The sequence below is a fragment of the Ostrea edulis genome, chromosome 6 (genome assembly GCF_947568905.1).
Source record: "Ostrea edulis chromosome 6, xbOstEdul1.1, whole genome shotgun sequence".
Taxonomy (NCBI): domain Eukaryota; kingdom Metazoa; phylum Mollusca; class Bivalvia; order Ostreida; family Ostreidae; genus Ostrea; species Ostrea edulis.
Genome location: NC_079169.1, coordinates 14,118,576 through 14,136,952, shown reverse-complemented (window position 1 = coordinate 14,136,952; position 18,377 = coordinate 14,118,576). Strand labels below are relative to the sequence as shown.

Sequence of the window (18,377 nt, the reverse complement as noted above, 5' to 3'; positions counted from 1 at the left end):
AATAAAAACTGCCTTATGAGAATTCCGGTATAAATACAGATACTTCCATATGTAGAGATTTCATTAAACATAGATGTTGGTTATTTGTTTTCGTTACCGTCGAGATTGATTCACTCACTTTGAGATGTCACCGCCTGTAGGTGAAGTACCACAAAGTTAGACCTCTGCATAACGCTCTATGTTGTAGCAGTGAGAGTTCTTTAATATGCCAACACTTGTCTCGACACGGCACCTCCGTTTAAGGCCATATCCGAAAGATTTCTGATTCTCACTTCTAAATGCCGAGCGTTTGGCGAAGGAGCAATCACAACTTGTATGATTACGTCTTAGGTTTGATTCACCCATGACACGAGTGAGGCTGGAATTCACGATCTTCTGGTTACAAAACGAACAATCTACAACTGAGCTATCGCGACCGGTTGAATATAGATGTTGAGGGCAAACTAACAACTCAACATGATGACAAGGTTTTCGATCGTCAACTTCCCATATTTATGTAGCAATATTCTGTTATCACCTGCATAAGGTGCTTATGTCTCTCAATTGACACGATATACAAGATCACGTTCTACGAATGATCAATTTTTAAATCGACGTAGGTCACTGAAAAACAAGTTGATGTTACAGGGAGTCTTAACAGTCTCGCTTAAAGTCAGTAGTTTGCTAATTCTATGGTCGATATAAAGATCTGATTTGCAAATTAGGTCGACTGTTGTCTGACGTGTTTCATAACAATTGTTTTGCCGTTCTTTACATACCGAATTTAACTAGATGATAAAATTTAATTGCATGCATATCCCTGTCGACTTGATATAACACACCAAATTGATAATTGTAATGCCTATGGACAATGAAAATTAAACTTGAACTAACTAATTATGTTGGCTGAAATAATTATCTATATGGAAAAGTATGTTGGAATACGTGAGTTGGAATGCAATAGCTAAACTTTTGGAAAGTTTTCCTTTTACCTTTTGCAAGTTTATTGTTATTTCGAATTTCCAAAATTTCGGCTTGAGCATTACTGAAGAGATATTATTTGTCGAAAAAAAATGTGCATCTTGTTTAATGAGTCATTCCTTTAAAAGATTCAACCCTCTATCACAATAAATCCTTGTAAATAAGACTTGGAGGTGTAGATTTACTTGTTATATCTGCAGGATTCGGATCTGAAGATATCAAATACAGTCAGATTTACAAGTTTTTGACTAGATATGCAATAAATCTTCCAAATCCATGGGTCTTGTTTTGAATCTGCGCTCTTTAAGTTGCGGAATCCACAAGATGAACAACTTTTTCAAAGAAAAATCCAAAATTATTAAAACAATTTTCACGAAGGCGAGCAAACATCAAATCTCCACTCGGTTCTACTCTGGGTATAGTAAATCGTCTTGTGAGAGCATTACGATTTTTTGCCATCAACGGTCCAGCAAAGAATGTGTCCCATGCAAATTCCATACGATGTAGGCACATAATCCAAATGTAAGGTTGCTGTCATCAGAGGATAATATCGAGATCGGTTTTCCATAAACGATTTCTGGTTGAACAGCCCGTGGTATCCATAATAGTTCAAGTTCAAAGAGGCCTTTAAGATATTCAATCCAGCATGGTATCTAAGGATAGACTTTTGTCCAATCCTCACTGCTATTCTGACTCTCTTGACACATAATTTTCATCAAGGAGTTTGTGGTATGTATTCTACAGCTTCGGGGTTCTTCATCATTTCAAATTGTACTGTGTTGCAGAGTGTACGCGAAGCGTTTCGTGACATTTAGCTAACATTAACTTTCTCTCTTTTTCTTAAAAAAGAATAGACCAAGTAACTTTATTAGACACATGTTCTAACGATGTGTATATCAGTAACCACCCTTCGTAAAATGCAGGTGGTGGAATGAATTTTCAGGGCTTGAAACGCAGGCCTGTCATTTTCCTTATGTCTTTTCCCTCCCCTAAGATCAGCATTGTCATTCTCATCTTTGAAGCGAAATAACGCGGTTAAATTTGATTGTTTCGTCGATAGTTCTAAATACAGTAACATGCTTTATACAAGTATATTACCGTGTGAATATCAACGATCTGTTTCAACAATGATTGATTGATTGAATAAATATTGTTTAAAGTCCCTCTCGAGAATATTTCACTCATATGAAGACGTCAACATTGCCGGTGAAGGGCTACAAAATGTAGGCCTATGCTCGGCGCATACAGACTTTGAGCAAAGATTGATCTTTATCGTGCCACACCTGCTGTGACGCAAGACCTCGGTTTTTTGTGGTCTCAATCGAAGTACCGCCCCATTTAGTCCCCTCTTACGATAAGCAAGGGTACTGGGGATCTATTCTAACCCGGATCCCCACGGAATAAATGTAATTCGAAGAGGCACTGACCCGGATACTGGTTTTAGAACCTCAGAATGTGAAATGTAGTGTACAAGTCTTTCATATTATATCATTTCTATGTTTATCACCTTCCTTTCTGGATTCCTATGTATCATATCCTTTATTTGTGTCTGTTATGCCTGAGCCTCTCTCAAACTGATTTCAATCGTCGAAATGCTGCTTTGATGTTGTTTGGTAGAATGATGGGATCGTTGCTTTGATATTGTCTCTATGTGTATGCTACTGTTCAACATTTCCCAAATATATCCCATCTCAATCCTGACTCTATCTATGCAATTCGTGTTCATCTTGTATTGTAAACCTTTCACCACCGACGATACATGAACCACATCGACATCCTCTACACTTTGGGTTGCAATATATGCCCAGACTTTCAATATACATGTTTCCAATCTGTCCAAATGACCCTTTAGAGATTTCGTATCGATGAACTACATTGCGTTTATATCGATCACAGACAGAGATGATTGATGCGAGCATCTTTTGGGATAACAGACAATTTCAACAATGGATGACTTACCCTCACACAATAGCCAGTACTTGCAATATTCACTGGTAAAAGTTTACAGCAGTCTGTGTCAATCAATAGTTCAATGTCACTATCTCTCTTGGCTGTGTTTGTCCGATATTCCTTTCAATAAGGTTGAAATTCTACTAAAATCTACAGGTTTGGAATTTGTTGTTATCTTCTCCAAACCATACACCTTGATATGCCATGCCTCCAAAGCCACAAGGAAGTTCGTACGCTGAATGAATCACTGATCAACCCCAAAGTTACTAGGAGGATTGTGACATGGAAGGTCAGAACCATATACGCCACTGGAAATACAACACAAGTCATGAGAGAAATGGGGAGACACCATCTATACATCTTAGGACAGGGTCAGAAAAAACCAAAAGCCAAACAGAAGAGACCATCATATACTCCAGAAGAGCAGACGGTCATCACAGCAACGGTATTGTAATAGCGATGTCGAAGGATACAACGTCACTCGACAAATGGAAACCAGTTAGCGACAGGATCATCACTGCCCGATCCTGTTCAAAACACATCAAAACCACAATTATTCAGGTATACGCACCGACCAATGATACAGAAGAGGAGAGTAAAGAATTATTTTATGAGCAACTTCAGAAAGTCGTATACTCAACACCTCGCCACGACCTTCTGTTAGTGAGATTTCAATGCAAAAGTTGAAAGCCAACTGGATAGATAGAAAGGCATTGTAGGTATAGATTGAGTCCGTTGTAAATGAAATGACAACAAGGAGAGACTCGCATCGTTTTGTGCACTTAACAACTTAACCATCACATCTACCATGTTTCCACACAAGAGTATACATTTACAGACATGTACATCCCCAAATGGAGAACCCAAAGACCAGATAGCCATCAACGGGAAATACAACATATGAGAGTATGCAGAGGTGCAGACATAGCAAGTGACACAAGCTGCTTGTCACAAAGAGCAGACTCAGATTGCAAAAAAAAATTAACGAGCCCAGAAAATATCCAAACGATATGAAACGTCTGAGCTCGAAATTACACAAATAAGAGAGAAATCTAGCATCGAAGTGAAATATCGCTTCAGCATCCTTAATGATCATGATACAAATACAGGAACTGATATGAAAGGTCTGAACTGAAGAGGAAGTGCCAACAGACTGGAGATAAGGACTGATCCTGAAGTTACCAAAGAAAGTTTAACAAAATGTGGAAACTGGAGAGGCATAACACTCATACCAACAATAGCAAAGATAATGGGGAAAGATCAGTCCAACGGCTTGTAAAAGAAGTAGGCCAACACCTCCGAGACGAACAAGCAGGAGTTAGAGCTGGAAGAGGAACAACAGAGCAGATATTTATACTGAGGAATAAAATTATAGAACAGGCCATAGAATGGAACATACCTATACACCGGTTTTATAGACTTTGAACAAACCTTTGACAGTGTGCACCGAAACACTCTACCGCATTCCAGACAAATTCATCAGATTGGTTCAATGCTAACGGCGAGTGTGCAGTCATCACTGGAAGTGGAACATCAGATTGGTTTAAGATCAAATCTGGAGTAAAACAAGGATGCAGCATGTCGGGATTCTTGTTCTTACTAGTCATTGACTGGAATATAAAGAACGCAACAACTGGTGACACAACAGGCATAAGATGGAACTTGACATCAACACTACATGATCTTGACTATGCCGATGCCATTGCACTGCTTACAAGTTCCAGAGAGCAAATGCAGACAAAAGTGAACAAACTAGTCAGTCATGCCAAACCAACTGGCCTCAACATCAACGCCTCAAAGACCAAAGTTATGAGAATTAATGTCAACAACACTCAGGCTATTACAGCTGCAGGAGAAGAGATAGAGGATGTTACTAACCTCATCTACCTCGGAGGCACCATTAACACCAAAGGAGGTACCACAGAAGACACCAGGAGAATAGGCCACGCAAGATCCGCCTACAACAAACTGACAGCCATCTGGAATAACTCCCAGATTGGAAAGAAAACAAGGATAATTCCAACGTTCCAATGTTCAATTCCAATGTAGTCTCAGTTCTACTCTACAGCAGCGAAACATGGAAAGGGTGGCGAGCAAGTCCTGGATACCTTCCTACACAAGAGCCTAAGGAGGATCCTGTGGATATACTGGCCCCAAAAAGGTACAAAACGAGACAGTGAGGGAAAGAGTAGTATAATGAAAGCCTATTAATACTATTGCAAGGAAAAGGAGCTGGAAATGGATAGGGCACGTTTTGAGAATGGACAACACCAAAATAGCACTTACATGGACTTCTGAAGGAAAGCGCAAGAAAGGCAGATCTAAAGAAATATGGAGAAGAACAGTAGAGAGAGAAAGAAACGAAATTGGACTAAAGACCTGCACAGAGGCCAACAGCGTAGCAGAGAGAAGGAGAGAATGGAGACGAATTGTTCAGGGCGCTATTCTTCACAGGGAAAAAAGGAAATAAGAAAGTCAAGTTGTTTTCTGAATCTTACAACTCTATAAACTCAGCATGTCCGTTTTTAAGTTCTTTATGAGAGTTTTCCATATCAGACAAAATATTCCTGGATAATTCAAAACTTGGTGAGTTATCCGTGTCTAACCTATATTCTGTTACACTTGCCTTTTAACTGCTTGTACTCTCCGTTTCCTGATCAGTGCCAGTGGGAGTTTTGAGACCTGTGTTCCAAGCCTCCGTTTCGGACGTCTTCCCGTGCGTTAAAATTTATAAGCATTATTTTCCTCATCTAACAAATCCTTACCACAGGGGCTCGGTTGTCAGATATTGAAGTTTTGTATTATTTGTTCCCGAATAATAAATTGAAGTTTTGCATGATTTGTGTCCGAATAATAAATTATATAAATAAAATCCACCACCAAAATCCGCTTTTTTTAGAGGTTTTAAAAAAGGTGTATCATGTGTACATTTAAAAAAAATACTTTTTTTTAATGCAAAACATGCAAAAGGAATTTATTATTCGGGAACAAATAATACAAAACTTTCAATATCTGACAACCGAGCCCCTGTGATCCTCACCCCTTAGTTGTTGCTAACAGAAATTGATTTATTTATTATTTATTATCATTATTATTTTGGACATGTCATATTCAAGAAAGAAATGATTTCAGGGATCCTGATGTTTGTTCATACTACACATTGTCCATCTCAAGAAAAAAAGTCGGGATCGGGATTTCTATAATTAATAGCACTGTGGACACACCACAGTCATGATGATATAGATCAGATACTGAACTGCTGAATACTGATCAATGAGTTGACCTATGATGATGAGTACCTTTCTGTGCTAGGACCCATCTTATACGGTTTGTGTTTCTCAAGTCACTATAAATTGTAAACTTAGTGTTTCTCAGGGAGAATGAAATATAGTTTTGATGTAGCCATATCTAGATTCTAGTTAGGAAACCGAAATGCAAATCAGTATTGTAAGACTATCACTACGTGTAATTTAGACGATGGTGGCGCCATAACCAGCCACTCGAATAATAATTAAACTTATTTTACTTAATGGCCTCATCTATGAATTGTTAATTCCTATTTATCATTTGATAAGTTTGTGTTGATTTTTAAAAGTTTATTTCACTCTTATCATAAATTAGAATCGAACATATGATTTGATGATCAACAGATATTCTAATAACAAAAAGGTAGGCAAATCATAACTATTTGCATCATGAAATATTGCTGAGTTTGAGTCAAATATCGCCTTTTGAAACTTCACTTTCATTTTACTTTCATTGATTTATTGTTTTTACGTCTCAGCGAAAACTTTTCACTCATATTGGAGACGTCACCAGGTGTAGGTGAAGTACCACAAACTTTGACCTAATTTAGCGCTCTGGGTCGTAGTATTGAGTGTTCTTTATCAAGCCAATGTCTGCCTCGACACGGGACCTCCATTTTTAAGGTCATATCCGAAAGACCCGTGATTCTCTAAATGCCGAGCTTTTGGTGAAGGAGCAATCACTACCTAATTTAACATCTTGGGTTTAACGCAGCCATATAACCTCCTGGTTACAAAATGAGCGTTCTAACCACTGAGATGCCACGACCGGTGTAACAAAATTTTACTTCGAAGTGAAACAACTAACTAAAAATATTGTATCTTAAACGTTTTTGGATGGTTTGAACTTGATATCTTTCATTATAAGATCTATGTAATGCACAATTTGCATTAGTTTATGCAATTTTTTTGCTTGAAAATGATTGACTGTTAAATAATATGAGACTAGGGAGAGTTGATAATCTCTCTTATATATATCTCTGGTATCAGTGTGACTGTCGCGGTGGCCTAGAGGTTAGAGCGTTCGCCCCGCATGCGGAAGGCCGGGGTTCGAATCCCAGCCGTGACAGACCTAAGTTGTTAAAACAGGTAGTGACAGTTCCATCACCAAACACTTGGCATCAGGTGTGAATGTCACGGGTCCTCGGAGATGACCTTAAAAATGGATGTCCTATGTCACAGTAGGTGTGGCACGCTAAAGAAACCTCACTGCTCAATGGCCGTAAGCACCAAGCATAGGCCTAAATTCGAAGCCAGCCCTTCACCAATCTTTGCGACGTTTCCATGTGAGTGAAAAATTCTCTCTCTCAAGAGAGAGAGAGAGACATTAAACAAGATACATACACAGTCTGCAAAATTAGCGACCATAGTCTGAACGCCCGTGGCCAGTGATTTCCCTGTCGGACTTGTAAAATCCGCTTGGCAACAAGTCCGACTGGCTTGTAAAAAAAATTACCCGTCGGAGTTTTAATTTGACAGTCGGAAGTAAATAAATATTACGTGCATGCTTAAGTCATAGAATTAGAATAACTCGCCACAAACAAAGTCATTCGTCCCATTTGTCTTGAATTATACAGATTTCGCATGCACATAATTTACTTTCATTTTCAACAACTTTCATTTTTATTCTTTGGGCAAGTGAAATTGAGTTTGGACATGTGGATTTCCTGAAAATGGTTGCCCGATTGGCTTGTGGTTTGCAAATCTTAACATCATTGACTGCATACAATCAATCAATCTTTGTGACCATTGGACTGAGTGAAGCATGAAGTGCTCAATTAGCATGCCCCTGGGGCATTGCCCCAAGTATTACATGTGTAAATAATCCTATTTATAGTAAAGTAGCATAAATTGGAAATATTGAATTATTCTCTCATTTTCTTATTTGTTATATTTCTCTGGGGCTAAATGCCCAGTAACATCCAAATATTAAAAATGTTTTCATATGGAACTGGAAAATGGTCTATTTTAACTTTTTAAGAAGACTGTTTGTTTGGGAGTTATGGTAATTTGCTTACAGATGATCAAGTTGTTTTTACATATTGCAACATGATTTTAGGCATTTGATCCACCTATTCATTTAAATTGGGAATTTCAAATATAATGCAGTCAACTTAAACAGTGCCTAACAACAACAAATACGAACGAAAGTATGAGAAAATTGGTGGTACTTTTCAAACAGTTTATTTATTTCGTCTACAGGTTTTTCAAAGACATAACACAGTCTAATATTTTCATTTGTAGAATAAGAAACCTGTGAGCTCATCCATCAATTTAGTCATACTACTGTTTTCTGTATAAAGATTTACTAAAAACTGTTGCAATAATATTGTTATGTCAGATTCATGTTGAACAAATTGAGTGTTTAATTTACAAATTGCACATTGATCAGAGTCTTGTATTTTTGGCAATCAAATTTAAAAGTCGAACAACTGTTGAAGCAACTAATAAATTGATTACTCAGAACCCCTTGTGTGGCTTCTAGGAATTTTAAGATAACAGAGAGAGCTGAGGAATCAGATAGTTGAACAAAACGGCAACACCCATGTGGCTCACAAAATTTCATCAATTTTACTTGAAAGTTAGCAAAAAAATTCAAAACCCTAGAAAATTACGGGTACCTGTAAAGTGCAAAACAAAATCTACCGAAACGAAACCCACCGAAACTAAACAGACTGTATAACTGAACTCTTTTAATTATGATAATTAAAAATGGTATCTTAGGACCCTGTGAAAGTTACCACATATGAATAAAATTTGCCTCCCCTTTTATGTAGGCTTTATCATTTCCCAATTTGCCAATCACTTTTCAGAGAAAAATTTCCAACTAAAATAAACTGGCACAGGACCTTGTAGTTAAAATAAGTCCCTGGAATCCATAGGGGCTGAATGAAATTCCTGGAATCCATAGGGGCTGAATGAAATCCCTGAAATTCATAGGGACTTAATGAAATCCCTGGAATCCAAAGGGGCTGAATGAAATCCCTGGAATCCATTGGGGCTGAATGAAATCTTGCTCAGGCAATCTACAACATTATTTATTTCTCTCTTTTATTTTGTAAAAGATTTGTCAACCAACATTTACGACTCCACTGCAATATGGACACAGCCTCAGATGGAGCCTTTCAACCGAAGGAGGACCTTCTGAATATCCTCTTATCTCTGGGATTTTCTCAGAATGCTTCCATCAAGGTAATATTGATAAAATTTATATTGAGCCTTATGTAAAGCAAATTATTCTGAGAGTAAGAAGAGGACTAGAACAAGGTGGACAGCATGCATTTGTCAATGATTACAATGTTTATAAATTGTACTAAGTTTTCCTCAGGAATGCCAAATAGTCATGAACATTGGTAACTTTTAATATCAGTCCCTGTTGCTATCAAATGACAATACGTTTCTCATTATCGCTATGAGTATTATCATTATGAATATTATCGCTATGAGTATCATCACTATGAGTATTATCGCTATGAGTATTATTACTATGAGTATCATGATCATCATTATGAGTATTATAGCTTTGAGTATTTTTGTTCTTGATTCTATTTTCTATCACTATCAAATGACAATAAGTTTCCCGTTACCGCTATGAGTATTATTGTTATCGCTATGAGTATTATCACTATGAGTATTATCGCTATGAGTATCATCACTATGAGTATCATCACTATGAGTATTATTGTTATCGCTATGAGTATTATCACTATGAGTATCATCACTATTAGTATTATCACTATGAGTATCATCACTATGAGTGTCATCGCTATGAGTATCATCGCTATGAGTATTATCACTATGAGTATTATCACTATGAGTATCATCACTATGAGTGTCGTCGCTATGAGTATCATCGCTATGAGTATCATCACTATGAGTATCATCATTATGAGTATCATCGCTATGAGTATCATCGCTATGAGTATCATCACTATGAGTATCATCACTATGAGTATCATCGCTATGAGTATCATCAATATGAGTATCATCATTATGAATATTATCACTATGAGTATCATCACTATGAGTATCATCATTATGAATATTATCACTATGAGTATTATCACTATGAGTATTATCACTATGAGTATCATCACTATGAGTATCATCACTATGAGTATTATCACTATGAGTATCATCGCTATGAGTATCATCATTATGAATATTATCACTATGAGTATTATCACTATGAGTATTATCATTATGAGTATCATCATTATGAGTATCATCACTATGAGTATTATCACTATGAGTATCATCATTATGAGTGTCATCGCTATGAGTATCATCGCTATGAGTATTATCCCTATGAGTATTATCACTATGAGTATCATCATTATGAGTATCATCACTATGAGTATTATCACTATGAGTTATTGTTATCACTATGAGTATCATCGCTATGAGTATCATCATTATGAGTGTCATCGCTATGAGTATCATCGCTATGAGTATTATCACTATGAGTATCATCACTATGAGTATCATCATTATGAGTGTCATCGCTATGAGTATCATCACTATGAGTGTCATCGCTATCGAGTATCATCGCTATCGAGTATTATGATTCTTGACAATTTTTTGGCAATACTCTTTATCTGTTGTTACTGTCAAAGTTATTACTGTCTACACTCATTCTGCAGACATCACCGTGATCAGACAAAGTAGCATCCAGTATTCAATGTCAGTCATATGTTTGAACTATTACACGGCCGTGACTGAAAGATAAAAAGAGAATAAAGAAACGTCAGAAGTAATATTCAACTGATGCATTTCTGAGTGAATGCTGCTCTTGGCTGAAGTCGGTAGAAAAATTTAATGATGTAAACATGGTAAATGTTCATAACATTTGGAGTTGATGGTCATCAAATATGGTTGGCCAGGAACGTGAAACAGAAGTATTTCTTGTAGCCTAATAATAATATCCCCCCACAAACAAGTGTTAGGGGGATATACTAAAATCAACTTGTCTTTTCATCTGTAGACATAATTTAACCAAAGTGCATTTTTAAGACTGATGAACAGATTTGATTAAAACTTTATATATTTTATATAATAGTGAAGTTGTGCATCTGCTATTTGGATTGAGATTTTTTAATGTTCAAGGAAGTTATGGATATTTTAAGTTGAAATTATTTCCAGGTATTTTGTTTTCATGTTCATATTTGTGCTTCATTACAGGCTTTGTATTACACTGGGAACAGTAATGCAGATTTGGCTGCTGCATGGGTCATAGAAAATCAACACAGGAGTAATATTGATGCACCTCTCAACGTAAGCATAGAATTAATGTTTGATACACCTCTCAATGTAAACATAGAATTAATGTTTGATGCATTTTTCTCTGTAAACATAGAATTAATGTTAGAGGCACTCTCAATGTAAGCATAAAATTAATGTTTGATACACCTCTCAATGTAAGCATAGAATTGATATTTGATGCACCTTTCAGTATAAGCATAGAATTAATGTTTGATGCACCTCTCAATGTAAACATAGAATTAATGTTTGATGCATTTTTCTCTGTAAACATAGAATTAATGTTAGAGGCTCTCTCAATGTAAGCATAAAATTAATGTTTGATACACCTCTCAATGTAAGCATAGAATTAATATTTGATGCACCTCTCAGTATAAGCATAGAATTAATGTTTGATGCACCTCTCAGTGTAAGCAGAGAATTAATGTTTGATGCACCTCTCAGTGTAAGCAGAGAATTAATGTTTGATGCACCTCTCAGTATAAGCATAGAATTAATGTTTGATGCACCTCTCAGTATAAGCATAGAATTAATGTTTGATGCACCTCTCAGTATAAGCAGAGAATTAATGTTTGATGCACCTCTCAGTGTAAGCAGAGAATTAATGTTTGATGCACCTCTCAGTGTAAACATAGAATTAATGTTTGATGCACCTCTCAGTGTAAACATAGAATTAATGTTTGGTGCACCTCTCAGTGTAAACATAGAATTAATGTTTGATGCACCTCTCAGTATAAGCATTGAATTAATGTTTGATGCACCTCTCAATGTAAACATAGAATTAATGTTTGATGCACTTCTCAGTATAAGCATAGAATTAATGTTTGATACACCTCTGAGTGTAAGCATAGAATTAATGTTTGATACACCTATCAATGTGAGCATACATAACCCTGTTTCCATGGTTAATTCAATATTATTTTGTAATAAGATATGTGTGTGACGCATTGGTTAACAAAATGTATTTTTCATCAGCAAGAGCTGTATTTGAGATTTTGGACGCTGGATAAATTTCTTCACTGATGTGATTTGATAGTGTAGGTTCTATAATGATTAATCACAAGAAATGGCTTCACCTCTTGATTGAGAAACGGTTTATTTATACACGCCTGAGGTCAGATAGATGGATGTTGTTTTAACAGCAGGATTAATCAGATAGATGGATGTTGTTTTAACAGCAGGATGAATCAGACGACAGTGATGAAGCAGGGTATTTACCCGAAGGTGTGGACTTCTATAAAATGATCTTTGTGGTCAACTCGGAACTACAGATGGGAGTCGGGAAGATAGCTGCCCAGGTTGCTCATGCTGCTCTCGGTCTACATAGAACTCTGCTGGACGATCCCCAGAAGTTTGGACAGATGCTGATGAGTTGGGAACAGTTTGGGTCAGTTAATTTCCAGAGATATAAATCATGCTGTGCAATGTATTGTTCTGTGTAGGAAACGGTATAGGTCAGGTATATACGTACAAAATGTTTGGTAACCATGGTCATTCTTATGTTTGTGTCTTTCCTTCTGATTAGAGAAACAAAAATTGTCACGAAAGGTGATAACACAGGTCAGTTAATGGGCCTTGCTGAAAAAGCCTCCAGTCTAGGACTACCGCATTACATCGTGCACGACGCAGGTCGAACACAGGTAAGACAGCTCATTTAGTCAATCAGTATTGGTACACAGCATCGATAAAACTAATTTAAACACACAATGGAGAAAGCAGAGAGCGAAGTATGAATGCTAAGATACAATGTACACTATGTACTTTATTTCAAAACAATTGACCCATAGCCTGAGGTCAGTATTGTGATGCGGACACATATACTAGTCCCCTACCGGCTGAAGGGGACTACTAGTTTACACTCGGTCTATCTATTTGTCTGTCTGTCTTGCACAACTTAGTTTTCCAGACTTTTTAGCTCAAGTGAGCTTTTCTGATCGCCTGTTGTCCGTCGTCTGTCTGTCCGTCTGTAAACTTTTTACATTTTTGACTTCTCCAGAACCACTGGGACAATTTCAACCAAACTTGGCAAAAAGCATTCTTAGGTGAAGAACTTTCAAGTTTGCCATGCCCCCTTCAAAGGGGAGATAATCACAAAAATGTAAAAATATGGTGGTGTCATTTAAAAATCTTCTCAAGAACCACTGGGCCAGAAGAGCTGAAATTTATATGAAAACTCCCTCACATGTGCAAATTCAAGTTTGTAAAAATCATGGGCCCCGGAGGTAGGTTGGGGCCACAATAGAGATCAAAGTTTTACATGCGAATGTATAGGGAAAATCTTTAAATATGGGCCAAGGTGTGACTCAGGTGAGTGATGTGGCCCATGGGCCTTTTGTTTCATCATATTTTCACTTAAGAAGCTGAAATTTGGTACATGGTTTACAAATGTATGTTTACAAATCAAGTTGAAGTTTCATCACAGTTGAGTGATTTTTACATGTACAAAATTTATGGGACTTTGTGCCAAAGATAATCTTCTGGACTTTTTTCGCTATGCTTTAACTTAGGAATTTGAAAATTGATATGTGGTTACCTAATGATTAGACACAAATCAAGTTTTACTTTTGTAGCATTGACCTATTCTAACAAAACTAGTAAGATTTAGTTTCATGGTTGATTGAACTTGTTCAATTTCTGTTTTCCAGACTTTTTAGCTCACATGAGCTGAAAGCTCATGTGAGGTTTTCTGATCGCCTGTTGTCTGTCTGTCTGTCTGTCCATCTGTAATTTTTTTTACATTTTCAACTTCTCCTGAACCACTGGGCCAAATATAACCAAACTTGACCAAAAGCATCCTTGGGTGAAGGGCTTTCAATTTTGTTCAAATGAAGGGCCATGCCCCCTTCAAAGGGGAGATAATCACAAAAATGCAAAAATAGGGTGGGGTCATTTGAAAATCTTCTCAAGAACCACTGGGCCAGAAGAGCTGAAATTTACATGAAAACTTTCTGACATAGTACAGATTCAAGTTTGTTAAGATCATGGCCTTCGGGAGTAGGATGGGGCCACAATAGGGGATCAAAGTGTTACATACAAATATATAGGGAAAATCTTTAAAAATCTTCTTCTCAAAAACTACTAAGCCAGGAAAGGGGAAATTTACATGAACACATCCTAACATAGTGCAGATTCAAGTTTTTTAAACTCATGACTCCAGGGGTTAGGATAGGGCCACAATAGGGGGTCAAAGTTTTACATAATTAAGAAATAGAAGAAAAAAAACTTTAAAAAATTTTTCCTTAAGAATCATTGGGTTACGAAGTTTACATTTGCACAAAAGCTTCCTGACCTGAAAAATCACTTGCCAGAAAAGTTTACATTTACATGAAAGCTTCATGATATAGTGCAGATTCAGTTTTATAGGTTGGGGCCACAATAGGGATAAAAGTTTTACATGCAAATATATAGGAAAAAAATCTTTAAATATGAGTCAAGGTGACTCAGGTGAGTGATGTGGCCCGTGGGCCTCTTGTTTCACCATACTTTGATTTAGAAAGCTGAGATGTGGTTTGTGATTTACTTGTATTTGTTTACAGATCAAATTTAAGTGTCATCACTATAGACTGATATTTACAAGATTTATGGGACTTTGTGCTAAATTTAGTTTTATGGACTTCTGTCTACGATGCCTTAACTTAAGAATCTGAATCTTGATATGCGGTTATCGATCGATTAGATAGAAATAAGGTTTCACTTTTGTCACAGGTGAATTATGCTAACATTCCATAACAACAGAACCGATAAATCTGAAAATTAAAAAGGGTGTTCTCTTTCGATCTGAGCGTTCTAAAATTCTATGTAATCTTCTCCAGCATTACCTTCTAAAATTCTGTGTAATCTTCTCCAACATTACCCTTCTAAAATTCTATGTAATCTTCTCCAGCATTACCCTTCTAAAATTCTATGTAATCTTCTCCAGCATTACCCTTCTAAAGTTCTATGTAATCTTCTCCAGCATTACCCTTCTAAAATTCTGTGTAATCTTCTCCAGCATTACCCTTCTAAAGTTCTATGTAATTTTCTCCAGCATTACCCTTCTAAAATTCTATGTAATCTTCTTCAGCATTACCCTTCTAAAGTTCTATGTAATCTTCTCCAGCATTACCCTTCTAAAATTCTATGTAATCTTCTCCAGCATTACTCCTCTAAAATTCTATGTAATCTTCTTCAGCATTACCCTTCTAAAGTTCTATGTAATCTTCTCCAGCATTACCCTTCTAAAATTCTATGTAACCTTCTCAAGTTATATTGTTCACACACAGAATATTACACAAACGTCTTGACCTGGGACCGGTAGGGGACATTGGGACCGGTAGGGGACATGTACCGCTATGCAATACTTACAGAATGCTTGTTTGATATACATTGTATGTGATTTAGTGAACTGGGGTTTAAAGCATGTGTATTGTAGATAAACAATCAAGAAGGCAGTTTTCTAAACCATTCTTACTTTTTACAGATTGCTGCAGGATCTACCACTGTGTTAGCCATTATGGGTAAACTTGAAGTGGTGGACTCGATAACTGGTTCTCTTAAACTCCTTTAAAGGAGAGCAACGCTGATTAGCTACTTGTATTTTGCGATAGAAAATATTTATATTTCACTGAGTGTTAATTAATTTTTATATATTATTATTATTGTCGTTTTTGTTTGCTGCATTTCTTCCAAGTTTCAGCTTTATTGACAAGTGTACATTTTCATAGTACATATTCGTCCACTGTCTGCAATTAAATTGTAGCATTTCTATTTTTTAGTCTCTTTTTACATGTATTTACATGTATCCATTGTATAAGGCCTAGCTAATACAGTGGAAATTTTATTCATGGTTAACAAATTCAATCGTGAGATCCCATGCTTTAGGTTTATGAACACTCTTTATAATGGATGTTGATATTTACATAATAATGTTATATTTTGAGGGTGTCATGCCATAATGTACTTTTAGTCAGGGTTTTGATAAATAGTGCACTCCCCTTTTTTTTGCACTATTAGTCACAACATCTGACTACTATTTTGACACTCCCCTTTTTTGTGTGCTCTATTTGTCAGACCTCTGACTACTATTTTGACATGGTGTGTGAAAAATTATTATTATTATGCTTTTCAAAATATTTGGGTTTCACAGAAACAAAGGGTGATCACTACGAATGCACTTCCAATTTTGGTTGATGTGGGTCTCTTTTTTTTTAATGCAAGATTGATTTGTTTGTTAATTTAGTGGTGCATAATTATAAAAACTAGAGGATAACTCATCATTTTTGTGTTAATCAAATATTTGGAAAAGTTTTCTTTTATTATGGTTACATTAGTAAGTACATATATGTAGTAAACTTTATTTAATATATAAAATTTATACAAACACAGCTAAAATGGTCCGTGGCCTAATGGACAGCACGTTCGCTTGACAAATTCATCATCCGGGATTCGCGCCTGCAAATCAGCAACTATTTTTGGAATTAATGGAATTATTTCAGTTTACTCGATTTGAAAAATTTGTGCTAGGCAAAAACAGTGAAGACAAACAGTAATGGTGAAGTTTTATCAGTGCACAATGTGAAATTAGTAGGTTATCGAATATACAAGAACAAACCAACAGGAGGCTTGTCTACCCTTTTGTCTGATATCGCCTCCCCCCCCCCCCCCCCCCCCCCCCCCCCCCCCCCCCCCCCCCCCCCGACTTTTAAGAATCTAGGATACTTCAATACATAGATTTGTAATTCTGACCGCTAATTATGAATGTTTTATAAAATGCATAGGTGTTGAAACTCAGACAGAAGACAACAAATATAAAGACAACAAATATAAGTGCACAGATTTTGTTTTGCAAACTACAAATATGAATGCATTGAGAGATAACTGTAAGGACAATGCATTTCAGTTATTGTTAAGCCTCACTTTTTTTGTTTATATTTATTCATTGAATTCTGTAGTATGATTAAAAAATGAAATCATGTGTTTATATATTTACGATGTTCTTATTTGTATTGGCAGAAGTATAATGAACAGTTGTGGTGTTTGTAAATTTTATTGATCTCTTTCATGTTCTGTGGTGCATGTATTTCAGTTCATATATCGAATATAAAATTTTGTAACTGTTACAGTATCTGTATTATGCACAACACAATAAAGAAATTTGTGTTGATTATGTATTATTGGTGATTAAAGGCTACCGCATGATCTGATTTCTTATGGGTTTTTTGTTGCTCCCTCTGCATTTGATTGATTGTATCTTGCTTAACATCTCGCTTGAGAATTTTTCACTCATATGGAGATGTCACCAAGACCAGTTAAGGGCTTCAAATTTAGGCCTATGCTCGCTGCATTTGAAGAAAGGGTAGGAGACATTTTGATTTGCACCTTTCTGCCAATGTACGAAGTATTTCCATGCGATGCATGTAACTTGAAATAGACAAAGTATCGGTATTTCTATGCAATATCGTGCAAACCTATAATTTGATTGATACACGGGAAAAGCTTATACATGAGAAGAAAAAAGCTTTTGTGGCCTTTAACTCTACATTTTGAAATATCGACAATGTTTTATATACATGTAACAATAATCATTTTCATTCATATGTCGCTTCGATAAATACCTGAGAACTCAAAATGAAAGACGCCTCAGAGTTCTCCGCATCTGCTTCCTACTTATATATTTTATTAGGTCACCTGAGTAAACTCAGGTGACCTATTGCAATTGGTTGCCGTGCGTCATCAGTTAACAACTTCTTCCCAGAAACTACTGTGGGCCTCTTGTTGAAAATAAATGTTGAGAGCAAACTAACAACTCAACTTCATAATAAACGGGATGATTTCAGCTTCTGCATCGTCAACTTTTTAGTAGTGTATAATTATCAAAAATAAAAGATAGCTCATCATTTTTATGTTAATCAAATATTAGGACAA

At 36.3% G+C, this 18,377-nt stretch overlaps 1 protein-coding gene and 1 non-coding gene across 3 annotated transcripts; both read left to right on the top strand.

Annotated features, from left to right (window-relative positions):
- Window positions 1–6,104: 6,104 nt before the first annotated feature.
- Window positions 6,105–17,653, top strand: LOC125646970 (probable peptidyl-tRNA hydrolase 2). Of its 2 annotated transcripts, XM_048873642.2 has the most exons (7): window positions 6,124–6,237; window positions 6,561–6,579; window positions 9,281–9,407; window positions 11,397–11,489; window positions 12,653–12,861; window positions 13,000–13,114; window positions 15,934–17,653. In XM_048873642.2, exons 3-7 carry the CDS (start codon window positions 9,315–9,317, stop codon window positions 16,018–16,020), a joined length of 597 nt encoding a protein of 198 aa, XP_048729599.1. In that variant the 5' UTR covers window positions 6,124–6,237; window positions 6,561–6,579; window positions 9,281–9,314; the 3' UTR covers window positions 16,021–17,653. The 2 variants fall into 2 exon arrangements, with proteins under 2 accessions (XP_048729600.1, XP_048729599.1); XM_048873643.2 differs by lacking the exon at window positions 6,561–6,579 and having other exon boundaries at window positions 6,105–6,237.
- On the top strand, window positions 7,213–7,284 carry Trnaa-cgc (transfer RNA alanine (anticodon CGC)). The gene has a single exon. It is a non-coding gene; the product is annotated as a tRNA-Ala (tRNA).
- Window positions 17,654–18,377: the final 724 nt, after the last annotated feature.

What these genes read in the sequence shown, in the direction of transcription:
- LOC125646970 (XM_048873643.2), top strand. Translation starts at nt 9,315, where the DNA reads ATGGACACAGCCTCAGATGGAGCCTTTCAACCGAAGGAGGACCTTCTG. An exon ending in CTCAGAATGCTTCCATCAAG is followed by an intron (nt 9,408 to 11,396) that starts GTAATATTGATA and finishes GCTTCATTACAG; the next exon opens with GCTTTGTATTACACTGGGAA. An exon ending in ATATTGATGCACCTCTCAAC is followed by an intron (nt 11,490 to 12,652) that starts GTAAGCATAGAA and finishes TTGTTTTAACAG; the next exon opens with CAGGATGAATCAGACGACAG.